This window comes from Sarcophilus harrisii, chromosome 3 (assembly GCF_902635505.1).
Source record: "Sarcophilus harrisii chromosome 3, mSarHar1.11, whole genome shotgun sequence".
NCBI classification, from domain to species: Eukaryota; Metazoa; Chordata; class Mammalia; order Dasyuromorphia; family Dasyuridae; genus Sarcophilus; species Sarcophilus harrisii.
The window spans coordinates 1,413,056-1,426,911 of NC_045428.1; the positions used below are offsets into that span (position 1 = coordinate 1,413,056).

Here is a 13,856-nt window from a genome sequence, read left to right on the forward strand (position 1 = left end):
CCCACAGACGAGAAGACTGAGGCACATGGGGCCCAGTGAGTGCCTGAGGCTGGATGGGACCTCGGGAAGGTCAGGAGTCTAAGCCCGTGGTCCCGATGCACCCCCCCCCCTCCCTACCCCTGTGGCCGCCCAGGTGCCCGTGCTTGGGAAAGGGGCTGGCAGTGAGTAACTGGGCCCCGGCGCCGTCCGTGAAAGGCGGCTGCTGTGAAGGCAAGCGGAAATCGGAGCGTTTGCCCCGTGGGAAACTAGGGTGCGTCCCCCCAGTGCCTGGGGTGCACCCCCAGAAATGCCTCTTGCATTTTATCTGCATTTCATTATTCCTCGAACCCTATTTCTGAGAAGCCAAAGGATAGTCCAAGCTCTAAAGGCAGAGCCCCCCCCCCCCCATTCCTGTTAAAAGGTAAAGTACTCTAGGGCAGCTCCACCTTTGCTTTTGTTTAAAAAAAAAAACCACAGACGCTGTAATAAAGCACTTTTTAAATTTTATTTTTGCTGAAGCAATTGGGGTTAAGTGACTGGCCCAGGGTCACACAGCCAGGAAGTGTTAAGTGTCTGAGGCCAGATTTGAACTTGTCTTGAATTCAGGGCCGGGGCTCTACCCACCGCACCAAACCGCTGCCCCTAAAGCATTTATTTTTCCAATTACACGGAAAAGTTCTTAACACTCTTCTCTAAGGGTTTTGGCCCCAAGGATACTCGTGAGTCATTAGAACTTTTTCATTGTCATGGCAGGTAGGGGACGGACAGAGGGCAAGGGTCCGGGCTGAATACAAAGGGAGAACTTTTTAAAAAGTGATGACATTAAGGAGGACGCACCCTGGGAACCGGGAAAAGGGAAAGGGAGCCGTGGGATGGGCAATGAACCTGTGCCATAAAAAGGGGGCAAGAAAACGTAGTGGGGGGGAGGGGAAGGGAGTGAAACTTGCCCTGCTCGGCTCTGGCCCCACATGCCCACTAGGCGGAGAGAACGCCCAGGAAGCTGGACTTTGGCAACGGGGACGCTCCCCTCCTCCCCCGATTAACCAAGGTGCATTTCAGCTTGAAGTTGTGAGAAATCAGAAGGGCCCGGCCTGAGGACTGGGGGGGGGAGATCGGAGGGGCCCGAGCACCGGGCGGGAGAGATGGGAAGGCCCGGGTCTGAGCACTGGGCGCCGAGGCCTTTGCACAGGAGCCAGTCCCTGGAAACTCGCAACTCTCTTCAGTTAGAGCACAGGAAACGGAGACCTCCCGCACTCACGGGGGCGCCGTTTCTCTCGGAGACCGGCTCTGCGAATGCCCAGCAGCCCCGGCTCCAGCCGCCACCCGTAGTAGTGGTGAGGAATCTCTCAGGAACGGAGGAGGGGGGCACTTGGGGGAAGAAGTGGGAGCAAACGCAGTCAGCGCTAGTAACTAAAAAAAGCATCTCGGAGCAAGGCCTCATTTCTCAAACAGCAGGAACTGAGTCAGATTGATAAAAAATACGCCATGTCCGGGGCAGTTTGAGGGCGGGTGCCTGGAGCCCGCCCAGGCGGGGGAGGCTTCCAAATTTCCCGACACTTAACCTTCCTGGCTGGGGACCCAGGAAAAAAAAAAGCCTTCCATCAGGGACCAGAAACCGCAGCTCTCTTCTCAGGGCAAAAATAAAGGCCGGGAGGGGGTGCCCATCAACGGGGCCGGGCTCACGGTGGTGCGAGTCTGCGGGATGCTGTGGTTATGAGAGCAGGGCGCTCTCAGGAAGGGAAAAAAGCCGCCAAGTCCAGCACAGGGAGTCGGTGGGAGCACAGACGGCCCGCTCCGGGATGACCAGCCGTGGGAGGAGGAACCAACGGCCGGGAACTGCTCTTTTTATACTTAACGTCTCCGGAGGGATTTTGGGGAGGCCCCCTTTTTTTGACTTTTTAGGAAATGTTCCATTACTTCAAGTGGTTTTTAATTGGGGGAGGGGGGAAAATAAAAAACCGAACAAAAATCTTAAAAACAAACAAATCAAATTTGTTCTGAATGTAACTGGGGGAAAAATCAAGTAAGATGAAAAGCCAAGTGGCTCCAAATGCCCCCCCCCCCCTTGCTGAGAGGGCGAGCAGCTGGAGGAGGGGTACAAACTGCAGTCCTGCCATTCCCGTAGATCACGTCGTAAAAGAAACCACAGAAGGAAAAACCAGTAAGAAAGTGGGCCCGGCCTGCATTCGGCCTCGCTTCCGGCGCGACACCAGGGCCCGGCCCATGGCGGGCGCTTAACAACGGTGTTTGGCTCATTCGCCCCATAGGTGGCCCGGCCGCTGCACGTGGTCGGGGGTGGCTCCGTGGCTTGGCTGGCCAGCCTGAAGGCCAGGCTCCCCGAAGGCGCCCCCTCCCCCCACGCCCGGCTCTGAGGCCCCCACTACCAACACCTGCTTTGGTCTTGCTCAGGCAGGGCGCCAGTGGGGAGGGGGAGGAGGGCACCTGCCCGCCCTCTCAGCTGCTCTGCTGGAGCTTCCCGGCGTCTCCCCTTCCCCTCCTTCCTCTCCCAGCTCCCGCCGCCGCCGCCGCTGCCGCCCGAGGCCTCAGTCTCGCACGGTGCAGCTGCTGGCCAGCGGCGGGCAGCCCGGGTACTCCTGCAGGCTCGGGTCGTCCAGGTCGCCACGGTCGCCATGGCTGGCGGAGGCCGGCTGGCCGGTGGGGGGGCCCGTGGCTCTCACACACACACAGCGGGGCTTCTTCCCCCCCGGCTGATACAGCTTTCTGGGGACCCCGGCCCAGGCCCTGGTCACGCCTCCGCTGCGGACAGAAGAGCAGAAAGTGGCCCTGGAGCTCGGCCTCCCAGAGCCAAGGATTGGGTGGGGGGGCAGTTCCCAAAGGACACTCCCCTGACCTCCCGGTGTCTCACAAAAAGCCCCCTGCCCTGGCTGAGAATATGGGGGCCCCGGGCCTAGGAGACAGCCTGGGGCGGCACTGTGGGAAGGGGCGCAGCCGGGTCACGCTGACACTCAGAAAGCGCAGCTGGGAGCTGGGCTCCCCCCTTACAGCACCAGTGGCGGTGACAGATGGGGGTCTGGGGGAGCCCCCAAGGAAAAGCGGCCACAGCAAAGGGCACAGGCGTGGGCAGCGCGTGCCGATGCATTGTTGGTGAAGCTGAGACTCAGGAAACTCATTCTCAAAGGCCCAGGTTCCGGCAAACGAAAAGGCCGCAGGCTCCCTGCTCCCTCCGCTGCCGGGTCTCCCCTGCCCCCGACACTGCGGGCAGCAGCACCTCCTCACACACAAGCCGGGCCCGAGGGAGACTCCAGGGGGCAGCGGATCCTGCCGCGGCCATTTATCCCCCGGCTTTCGGGCCCGGTCACCTCTGCGGCCTCCCCCAGAGGATGGCTGGGTCTGGAGTCAGGAAGTCCTCCGTTCAAATCCAGCCTCAGACTGGGCAAGTCATTTCACCTAGTCTCCCTCAGCTTCCTCATTTGTAAATCGGGGCAATAATAGCGGCCATCCCTCAGGGCTGTGGTGAGCAACGAGGGAGGTAATAATCAGAAGCATTGAGCACAATTGCCAGCACACAGTAAGCACTACATAAAGGCTCTCACTGAAATCTTTTAACAGTTGGAGGAAGGGAATAAGCATTTATTAAGCACCTACTCTATGCCAGGCAGGTCACTCCGTCCCAGAGATGCCCCTCCCAGAGACAGAGGCCCCCCAACTTCCTGCCCACTTACCTCTGTTTGGAGCACCAGAAGCGGCCCGGGCTGGCCGAACTCCACTCCGAGTTGCACGGGGGGAACTGCTGCTTCTGTCCGTCTTCTGTCTCCCTGGCTGCCACCCCCTGTGCCATGGTGGCCTCCGCCCGGAGGAGGGCGGGAGTGGGCTCTCCATTTTCCTTGTAGAACCTCCCAATCAGCTTTCCTGGGAGCAAGAGAACAGCGAGATGAGAGCGGCCGGGGCCGGGTCTCCCCACCTGCAGGGCTTCCCGACCAGTCCCCAAGACACATGTCCCAAACACTCAGTCCTGCCCCCTCTCTGCAAGGCAAAGTCCCCTCAGCCACGGCCGCTGGGTGAGGGCAGGGCCCCGGCAACCTACTGCTCCCCCTCAGTCCCCGGAAAGCTTCCCCTGGGCCGGCAAAAGTCTTTTGTCTGAACGATCCTTCTAAAACCCAAACTGCTGCCTGACTAGGGCCAGGTCCTCAGGCTAGAGTCCGGCGGGGAGACAGCGGAGGGGCTTAGCGGCTGCTGCCAATAATCCGGGGCGGGTGTCCCTGAGGAAGGCCTCACAGGGCTCCGTGGTCTTTGCCAACCGGAGAGTCGGGAAGCTGGAATGAGCGCCGAGAGCTTTTCTCCTCTCCCCAGCACTCGGCGCAGGGCTTTGCCCATGGGAAGCACTTAATTACGGACACTTAACGCTTCATTCGTGTGAACTGGATTTTAAGGGGTGGGTGACCGAGAGGGCCTTCTCTTCCAGAGAAATGGAGGTGGGGAATCTCTGAGAACTTTAGGCGAGCATCCTGGCCTGGGTACTGATGCACGCAGGGGAGCATCCGGTCACAAAGCTGGGCAGAGGGATCTGGCGGAGGGCTCTGGGCCGGTCTCGCCATTCTTTCCTGATGGCCCATCACACAACGAGCCCAGACTGCTCTCAGCATCAGGGTTCTGCCGGGAGCAAGGCCTGGAAATGGGCTTCAGTTGGAAGTTTCTGAAATGTTCCTGAAACCGTTGAAAGAATCAAAGACTCTGGACTCCGACAGCCACCCTCCACCTGGCTTTGGTGAAATAAAAACAAACTCGCCTTATGCTCGTTCTCTGCGACGAGGCGGGCGTTTGTAAAGAAATACTCCAGGAAATCTCCTCCTGCGCTACTCCGGGAAATGCCTGTCCTCCGCTCCTTATCCTGGGGCTCACTACTCAATGTCAGGCGCTCATGTCCTACGTAACCCAGGAGAAGTGTGGAGCACTCCAGGAGGACCAGCGCCCGGAGTGGGAGGGCTTGCCGAACCCTTGGGTCCACCTGTCCCCACCTCTCACCTACGGTTCCAAGGAGTTGTGGCACACAAAACAGCCTCTTCCCAGTAAAACCGTCTCAGCGGGTGGGCCTCAAAGCCCCGGACGAGTACGTCTGCCCCAAACACGGGAAGACGTCTACGATCCGTTCTGGCGCCACGAAGGCTTGGAGCTTGGAGCTTGGTCGGGTGTCTCCACTACCTCCCGCGTCACTGCCAGCCCCCCTGGCTTTCGTCTTCCACGACCTCTGATGACTGGGCAACTGCCTCACTGAAATCCCATTCATGAGCCAGGTAAGACATCATCCCTCGAAGTCACCAATCACTGGACAGCCGAGTTCAGAAGTGCAGGTCTGGGGTCTCTTCCCACTGTCGTCCTCATCCAGGGAATCAGCCTGTGAGTCCTAATTGGGGAGGGAGGACCAGAAGAGCAGGCACTTGGGAGGACCGTCGGAGGAAAGCAAAATGCCCGCCCTCCTGACCTCAGAGGAGCGCCGAGATCCAAGGAGTCCATTTCCCTTGGCAGTGTCTATTCTCTAGGACCCGCCTTTGAAGAGCCACCTGGCACCTGGTACAGCGGGCATCTGGTGACTTTCTCCCATGGTGTGAGCCGTGTCTGTCTTTCTAGTTTTACTTCCCACCAGGTTTCCTCATGGCCTCCTGGCTCCCGCCAGACCAGCGAACTCAGGGCTCCCTGTTGTGCTGAACTGGGCTTTGCCCCGAGTCCTTGCCCCGTCCTCCAAGTTCAGCCCTCACCTCTTGTCCTGGCTCCCGGACAAACCAGAATCTAGACCGTGAACTTTAACCAAATTGGGGAAATAAAATGGCCCAAAGGATGGCAGATAATGCAGGGGGCAGGGAGGAAGCTCTGTGACAAAGAAGAGCAGTTCCGGAGCCTAGGGACCTTGGGGAAGGCTTCTGTACGAGAGTGAGGGCTTAGCCTGGACCCTGAAAGAAGGGGAGCGCTTAAGTAGAGAAAATGGGGGAGGGCACCCCAGGCAAAGGGACAGAGAAGGAAAGGGTGGGGAGGGGGTTCACCTATGACAGGGAGCTGCATGTGATGGTCACCCCTCCGATGGTGGAGAGTCCTGCATTTTCTAGGTAGTTGTCATCAAAGATTTGGGGGCTGGGGCTGCCTGGGCCGGGGTTTATGGGGATTATTTTGGCAACAAAGTGGGAACGCCCCAAGGACACTTATGGGAGTGAACCTGAGGAGAACGGAGCTGGGGAGATCAGAAGAAAGACTGGGCAATCCAGGGAAAGGCAAATGACCTTTTTCTTCCCATAGTGCTCTCCAAGGAGTCAAACCTTCTTCTTCTTCCAGGACTTGATTTCTGGTCTACAAAACGAGGAAGCTGGACTCCTAAATCTTTGGGGTCCAAAAGGATGGGGAAGAGGCTGGAGACCAGGCCGGGTGGGGGTCAGCTGAAGGAGACGAGGGCATTTTATTTGGAGAACAGATATGAGGGGGATATTAGGGGGACCGGACAGCCATCCTCCAATACCAGAAGAGTCCTTTTGTGGAAGAAAGGTTAATAAAGGTTTTCTGAGCACCTACTGTGCGCCAGACGCTAGTGCTCAGCACCGAGGACAGGAAGAAAGGCAAAGCACAGCATGTGCCTGTAAGGAGCTCAGCCCCTAACGGGGAAAGCCACACGCAGCCGTGGAGCCCGTCCCTGGGCAGGGGAGAAGCAGGAAACGGACGCTAAGTCAAAGGTCCTGGAAGTAACAAGGGTGGGGAAGGAGCAAAGGGCAGCGGGAGCAGCCGGGGCAGCCCGAGGGCGTGGGATCAGGGGAGATAAGACAACTGGAACCAGGGGCAGCCAGGAGCCCTTCAGACTCCTTCCTGAAGGCCGCGGGAGGGGGCAGGGCGCCAGAGGGCAAGTGGGGGCGGGGCCGCAGAGCGTGGGTCTGGGGGCTTCTTCCGCATCCGCCATCCGGGCGCCCAGAGTCCCGGCAGCGGCTCTTTCCGGGCGCGTCCCCGCCGGGCGCCCGAGTCTCACACCTGGGCACACCCAGCTCACGGCCCCGGGCCGCAGGGGCTCTCACACCTGGGCACACCCAGCTCACGGCCCGGGACCAGCCGCCTCCTCGCCTCCGGTGGCCGGTTTTATTCCGAGCCGCTAACTCTCCTCCCCTCGCTGGCTGGGGCTGGTCGCCAGCCCCGCCCCCTTTCCAGGGGGGGGGCGGGGGGGTCCTTCGGGTCTCGGCCCCAGCTTCTTCCGGCAACGCCCCCCTCCCGCCACGCTGCGCCCCCTGCTGGGCGAACCTCTCCCAAACTTTCCTGCGCCCCTTTTACACGCCCATCCCCCCAGACGGCGCTTGGGGCCGAGGGGCCCCGGGACCCCCGGGGGGGGGGGGAGGACGCCCAGGGAGGCCCGCACCCACGAAGGCGTAGTTCTCCTCGTAGAACAGCAGCCAGTCCCGCAGGATGAGCATCTGCGCGGGGCCAAAGTCCGACACGTCGTCGCTCAGGCCGTCCCGCGAGAAGTCCCCGGTCACAAAGGCTCGGGAGGCGTCGCGACCTGCAGGGACGGGGCCGGGCTCAGCGGGGGAGGCCCGTGGGGGTGCAGGAGAAGGGGGTCCCGGGGGGGAGGGAGGCGCAGACCACGCCCCTGGGGATGCCTAGGAGACGCCCCCCCATCCCCCCCCATCCCCCCCCCGGCCCGGCCCGCGTCGGGGGCGCGCACCGGCCAGGCCGCTGTAGGCGCGGCCGCGCGCGTAGTGGGCCCGCCCGGCCTCCACGTCGAACACGCGGCCCAGCAGGGCCAGGTAGAGGCCGGGCTCGCCCGCGCCCCCGCGGTAGCGGCCCAGCTCGGCGGCGCGGAGCAGCCGGGGCCTCGAGGCAGCTTCCCGGCCGCCCCGCAGCCAGGCCGCCGCCGCCGCGGCCGCGGCCACGGTCACGGCCACGGTCACGGTCACGGCCACGCTGGGCCGCGGCTCCGCGCCTCCGCCCACGCTCCTCCTCCTCCTCGACATCGCGTCTGCGCCGCCCGCCGCCCCTCACAAAGATGGCGGCCGCCGGCCCTCGGTCCGGAGACGGCGGGGGCTGCCGGGAGCGGAGGCGGGGCTGAGGCCGGAAGCCGGAAGCGGCGCCGGAAGTGGGCGCGCCCCGCCCCGCCCCGCCCCGCCCCGCGCGCGCCTGCGCCAGTCAGTCCCGGCCGGCGGCGGGCGCGGGCGCTGCGGACCATGGGGAACGTCCCGAGCGGCGGCAGCGACGACGAAGAGCTCGAGGGCCCGGCCGGGGGCTGCCCCGGGCCGGGGGCCGCGCCGGGGGCGCCGGGGCCGGGCCCGGGGGCGCCGGGGCCCGAGACCCCGGGCCTGGCCTGCGGCGCTCCGGGCCCCGCCGGCGCCTCTGCGGGAGGCCTGCCGGGACCCGCGGCGCTGCTGGAGCCGGGAGCGCTGCGACAGGCGGCGCGCCTGAGCCCCGGCGCCCCCGGCCCGGCCCCTGGCGCCCCGGCCCCGACGGCTCGGGCCGCCCGGCGCCGCTGCGCTGGCTGGAGGAGCGCGCGCCCGCGGGGACGCCGTGGTGAGCGGGGAGCAGCTGCGCGAGGCCCCGGAGGCGCGGGCCGGGGACGAGGTGGGGCCCGCGCGGGGGGCGGGGGGGGGGCCTGTCACCGGCACCGGGGGAGGGAGGGGGGGGAGGACGGACCCGACCCCCACCCAGGATACCGTCACCGGCGGGGGGCCGACCGTCACCGGACGGGGGGGGGGGCGCCGTCACGGCACGGGGGGGGGGGAGGGAGGGGACGGACCCCCCCACCGGGGAACCGTCACCGGGCACGGGGGAGGGGGAGGGACGGACCGACCCCCACCAGGGAACCGCACCGGGCACGGGGGGGCCGGACCTGTAATCCAAGGGGGGACCGTCACCAGGGGGAGGGACGGACCGGACCCCCCACTCAGGATACCTGTCACCGGCACGGGGGAGGGGGGGGAGGGGCCGCACCTGTCACCTACAGGGGGGGGCGGACCTGTCACCTGCACGGGGGAGGGGCCGGACCTGTCACCGGCATGGGGGGAGGGGGAAGAGGGATTTGGACCGACCCCCACCAGGATACCGTCCCGCACGGGAGGGGCCGGACCTGTAACCTACAGGGGGGGATCGTCACCGCAGGGGGTGAGGGGCCGACCTGTCACCCATGGGGGCGGGGGGGAGGCCGACCCACCGGGGCAGACCGTCCCGGCACGGGAGGGGGGGGCCGACCCCAACCGGGGCACCTGTCAGCCTGGCTGGGGAGGGACTGGCAGCTTCACACATCCCTGGCCCGGCACCCACAGGGGGGCGGGCCAAATGGTCCGAGACCCTGGCACAGGGAGCAGAGGAGACGGGCCTGGGGGCGCTCCCTGGGGAGGGGCCAGCCCAGCTCCCCTTCCCCACTTGGAACTTGTGGCCATTTTGACCCCGGTGACCCCCAGGGCACCTGCAGAGTGTCCAGCCCCAGGGGCTGCACGTTTGTAGGGGTCCAGTCCGTCCCTCCCTCCCTCCCCGTCTCAGGAGGGAAGCCGGGGAGGGGAGCCCTGGGGCTGGCAGCCAGAGGTTGACCTGCCCCCCACCTAGGCTGAGGGCAGCCTGGAGGAGGGGCTGGCCTGGGCCTGGGGGCCGTCGGTTGGTGGGGGGGGGACCAGAGCAGGGACACGGCCCCAAGCCTGCCCCCCGGGCCTGTGGGGGGAGGAAGCTCCTGCTTGCTAGGGGAGGGTGTGGCAGCAGCAGCTCCTCAGCGGGCAAAGTCCAGCCCTGGCAGGGGCAGCGGCGCCGGGCTTGCCCCTCGGCCGGCAGCAGGCTCACTCCCGCAGGGGACTCAGGGTCCGAGGAAGACCAAATCCGGGCCCTTTGATCCCATTCCCCCAGCTTGGGGTGCCCTGTTAGGGGTTAGACAGAGGAGACGCCTGCTTCCTGACTGGGCTCTGGGGAAGGGGGAGCGTGTGGGGCAGCTGTGCACCTGTGGCTTGTGAGCCCCTGCTTTCCCCCGAATGCCCCATACCTGGGTCTGGACCCGGGGCCCCTGCCCCCTGGGGGGGCCAGAGCCGGGGCCCCCCTCTTGTCCACACTGCCCTCCCCCAGGGGTCTCGGGCAGGTCCCGGGCCCCCCAAGGGTGGGGTAGGGGGGGTTACGCCCCCCGGGCCCGATGGGCTGCCCCGGTTCCTGGGCCCCTGCCCCTTTTCCCTGTCCAGAGCCGAGTCGCTTTTTCCCTTCCGGCCCGGGGGTGGGCCGGCCTTTTTACCAAAGGCATTTCGAGTTTCCATCCGAGTCCCTGCCCCGGAACCGCTTCTTGGGCCAGGACTTTTGCCCAGCCCGTCTCCCAGCTTGGGGCAGAAGCCAGTGCCAGCCCTTCCTTGTGGGACGGGGGCTCTCGCCCGCAGAGCTGGGGGCCCCGGCCCAAGTGTCCCCCGCAGGGCTCGGAGCTGCTTTCTGAGGGGCGGGGAGGGCCTGCCCAAGCGGCCTGGCCAGGAACCCCCCCCCCCATGGGGCTTCTATGGGAGGCCCTTCCCTGTGCTCCAGATCCCGAGGAGCCATGGAGCAGAGAGCCCCGCTCTGCCCGGGCCGGGGCGTCTGAGGCCGCTGGCTCTGGTCGCTGGCTCTGCCCCAGGGCTCCCTCAGGCTCCCCAGGCACTGGCCGGGGGCTGCCCTCTCGGGGCCCAGACCTCCCCAGCTGGCAGGGGCTCCCGCGGGTTCCTTGTTGGGGAGGCCTCGGGAGGGCTCCCGTCCTCCTTTTTCTCTTCCAGCGTAGGGCCGGAGGCGGGGCTGGCTGGTGCAGGGCAGCAGGGGAAGGGCCAGGTGAAGGAGCCGCTGGTGCTGGAGCCCAGGGGGGGGGGGGTAGGTAAAGGTGGGCACCAGCCTACACCTGGTGCTCCTGCTGCCGGACAAACCTCTGGCACCGGGGCAGGTCATGGCCCCGTGTTGTGGCCAGCGCAGCCAGGATGGGCCCCAGGAGCTCGAGGGCCAAAGGCCGCGTGCGGACGGGCCCGGAGCCGGTTCTGCTCAGTGACGCCTCTTCAGGGGCCCGCGCTGCCCAGCTCGCCCGCCTCCCCCCTGGGCCTCCCCCAAGTCCCAGCTCCAGTCAGGAAGCCTCTTCTAGGCCTCCCAGCTCCTTCCCCGCCGTTTCGCGTTGGCTCCCATTGGTCGGCCACAGGCCTCCCGAGGCCAGGACGTATTCTTCTTTAGACCCAGTGTTCGGCGTGTAGTAGGCGCTTAATAAATGGGCCTTGAAACAGAAGGTGGGAGAAGAGCCAAATGGCCGGTTGGTTCAGGCCGCGGGCAGGCGCAGAGGAGCCCCCAGCCACGGCACCGGCGTCGTCAGGGGCCCTTGGGGAAGCAGGGAGAGGGCGGGGAGGTGGAATGGAAGGGAGGACTCTGTGTAGGAGGAGCTCAGGGCCCAGCCCCCATCACGGAGGACGAAGCCCTAGCTGAGGGGAGGATGAGGCAGATGCCTGCAGGGCCCTTGGGTTGAAATGCCCAGGGCTGAGGCTCAGGACGCGGAGCTTAGGGGGCTGTGGAGACGGCAGCCAGGGCACCAGACAGCCCCGAGAGGCCTGAGTTCTCACCCTGCTCCGGCCGCTTTCCCCACTGTGGGTCAGGCTCAGCCTGACCTCTGCTTTCCCAGACTCCCCCCTTCCCAGAGTCCTGCGGTCGTGCACGCGGCCCTGGGTGCGTCCTGCACGGGGTTTGCCATCCCCAAAGCCCAGGGCTGGGGGGTCTCTGCGCGCCCAGAAGGGCTCCGGGGCGCCCGGCCTGGGCCTTGGCGTCTCTGGCTAACGCACCCATCTCTGCCCGGCAGGTTTTCGCCCAGTTTGACGTGGAGGCGGACGGCCCGGTGGATGTGGAGAACATGCTGGAGGCCCTCAAGAGCTCCAGGGGCGCCAGCCTCCCTGGGGAGCTGAGCCACATCACCAGGCAGCTCCAGGCCTGCTCCCTGGTTCCCGGTGAGGCTGGGCCTGGGCCCCGGGCAGAGGCCGAGCTTTCTGGCCGGCCGGGTCCAGGTTCCTGCTCATCCACCGCCTCACACGGGGAGGAGGGAGATGGCCTGGTTTCTCTCCATCCGTCCTGGGATGGGCCGGGGGCGGCCCCTTGGGGGGGCTGGGATGGTGAGGGCTGGCCCCGGGCCACAGGGGTCCTGTTCCTCCTGAGGCCAGCCGAGGGTCTCTGAGAAGGCTGACTCTGACTCCTCTCTCCTTTCTCCGGCACTTTGGGGCTCCTCCCCATTTGTTCCTAGGGTGTAGAGCCCTGAGCTCGGAGTCGGCAATCCAGCCTCAGACTAGCTGGGGACCCTGGGCGGTCACCTGCCTGCCTCAGTTTCCTCATGAGTAAAATGAGCTGGAGAAGGACATGGCCGCTCCAGTGTTTCTGCCAAGCAGACCCTGGTGGGGGCCCCGAGAGTGTGACACAACAGACCAGCCACAGTATCCATACGTTATTGCCCCACAGTCCTGGAGGTGGGGGGACCAGAAAAGGGGTCACTCGTCTTTCCCAGGTCACACAGCTAGAAAGTGTCCGAGGCTGGTTCTGGATCCAGGTCTCAGCTGCTGGACCCCATGTCTGGGGCAGCTCGGGGTCCCCAGCCCTGTCTCTGGGGCGACTCAGACTCCGAGCCCGCGGCGACCGTCCCTCTGCTTTTCAGGTTTCATCGACATCTTTTCTGAAGGCACAGAGAGCCTGGGCGCCCACTCTGCCATGATCTTGCGCTTCCTGCACCGGAACCGTATCGCAAGCATGGCGCTTCCTTACCCGCTGCTGGATTACTGCCACACCATCTGTGCCATGAGGTCGTCCGTGCTGAGAGAGTCTCTGGACCAGCTTGTACAGAAGGACAAGGGTGAGGGCGGCCTGCTGCCTGTTCTCCACGGGGGGGGGGGGGGGGGGGGGGGGGGGGCTCCTGGGCCCAGGGGTTTCTAAGGGGCTCCTTTGGTGCCTCCTTCCTTGTTCCTTGCCTTCCACTGGAGACACGAGTCCTGGGGACTGTTGGATGATGTAGGGGATGGTAGGCGGCTCGTCTTGGTGAGAGGGGGTAAATGGGAGACGTGGAGGGCAGGGGAGTGCCAGCTGGGGGCCTCCTGCTGTGGGCCTCGGGCTGGGGGCCTCTGGGATGGCTCAGTCACCCAGGTGTCAAGTCAGACCAAACAGTCCGTGCTTTCTGGGGAGCGGGGGGAGTCTTAAACAAACGACTGAATTCTGAGGAAGACAGGGAGGTTTGTGAAGCCGGCTTGGGTAGAACTGGGGCTCCTGCAGTAAGGCATGCTGACCCAGGAGGTCCTCGGGCCACTCTACAGATCAGGGCCCAGCTTGGACCACTCACCGGGCAGGGTGAGGAGACTAGGAAGGCGGGCAGCCTGGGTGCCAGAGCTGGGGTTCCCTTTGCAGAGGCCCCGGGAGAGCTGAACGGGAGCCCTGAGTCTGACCAGCTCAAGGCCGTCGCCAAGTGCTACACGTACATTGAGACATCCTCCAATTCGGCCGACATCAACAAGATGACCAATGGAGAAACGTCGTCCTTCTGGCAGTCCGACGGCAGTGCCCGCTCGCACTGGATCCGGTGAGGAGCCCCAGAGGGAGCCGGGGCCGATGCCCCCAGGAGACCTGCGGACGCTGTGGGGCCGGCACCCCAGCCCGTCTGGGCGGCCCTCCTGCCCTCGGCCGGCTCCCGCCACCCCTCCTCATCCTGCCTGGGGCTCTCCTCCCGCTGCCCCCTTCTCTGGAGTGCTTGCCGGCTTCTGGAGACACTGAGGCTCAGAGAGAGAGGCTGGGGTCTGCCCCTGCACATCTGTCCCAGCAGACCCTGCCGCTTCCCATTGGGTGCAATACAGTAACCGGGGCGCAGGCCACGGTGCTTCCCCCATCGGGCTGAGCCCTCGCTGGCCGCCTGCTTCTGTCCAGAGCATCGGGAGCGGGGCTGGACTAGATCCTGGACAGGTCCAGTGGCT

At 65.1% G+C, this 13,856-nt stretch overlaps 2 protein-coding genes across 4 annotated transcripts in view; one reads left to right on the forward strand and one right to left on the reverse strand.

Annotated features, from left to right (window-relative positions):
• Window positions 1–1,948: 1,948 nt before the first annotated feature.
• On the reverse strand, window positions 1,949–7,986 carry LOC100931579 (neuferricin). Of its 3 annotated transcripts, none has more exons than XM_031957377.1 (4): window positions 7,628–7,986; window positions 7,322–7,462; window positions 3,663–3,849; window positions 1,949–2,736 (listed from the first exon to the last, which is right to left on the reverse strand). In XM_031957377.1, exons 1-4 carry the CDS (start codon window positions 7,914–7,916, stop codon window positions 2,523–2,525), a joined length of 831 nt encoding a protein of 276 aa, XP_031813237.1. In that variant the 5' UTR covers window positions 7,917–7,986; the 3' UTR covers window positions 1,949–2,522. The 3 variants fall into 3 exon arrangements, with proteins under 3 accessions (XP_031813237.1, XP_031813238.1, XP_031813239.1); XM_031957379.1 differs by lacking the exon at window positions 1,949–2,736 and adding an exon at window positions 2,743–3,448; XM_031957378.1 differs by lacking the exon at window positions 7,322–7,462.
• Window positions 7,987–8,126: 140 nt separating this feature from the next.
• The window catches only part of ZZEF1 (zinc finger ZZ-type and EF-hand domain containing 1), a 41,524-nt gene continuing 35,794 nt past the window's right edge, over window positions 8,127–13,856 (forward strand). Inside the window, 6 exon segments of the mRNA XM_031957320.1 lie at window positions 8,127–8,409; window positions 8,412–8,444; window positions 8,447–8,517; window positions 11,717–11,861; window positions 12,557–12,751; window positions 13,297–13,468. Coding sequence (XP_031813180.1) covers window positions 8,127–8,409; window positions 8,412–8,444; window positions 8,447–8,517; window positions 11,717–11,861; window positions 12,557–12,751; window positions 13,297–13,468 — 899 coding nt within the window.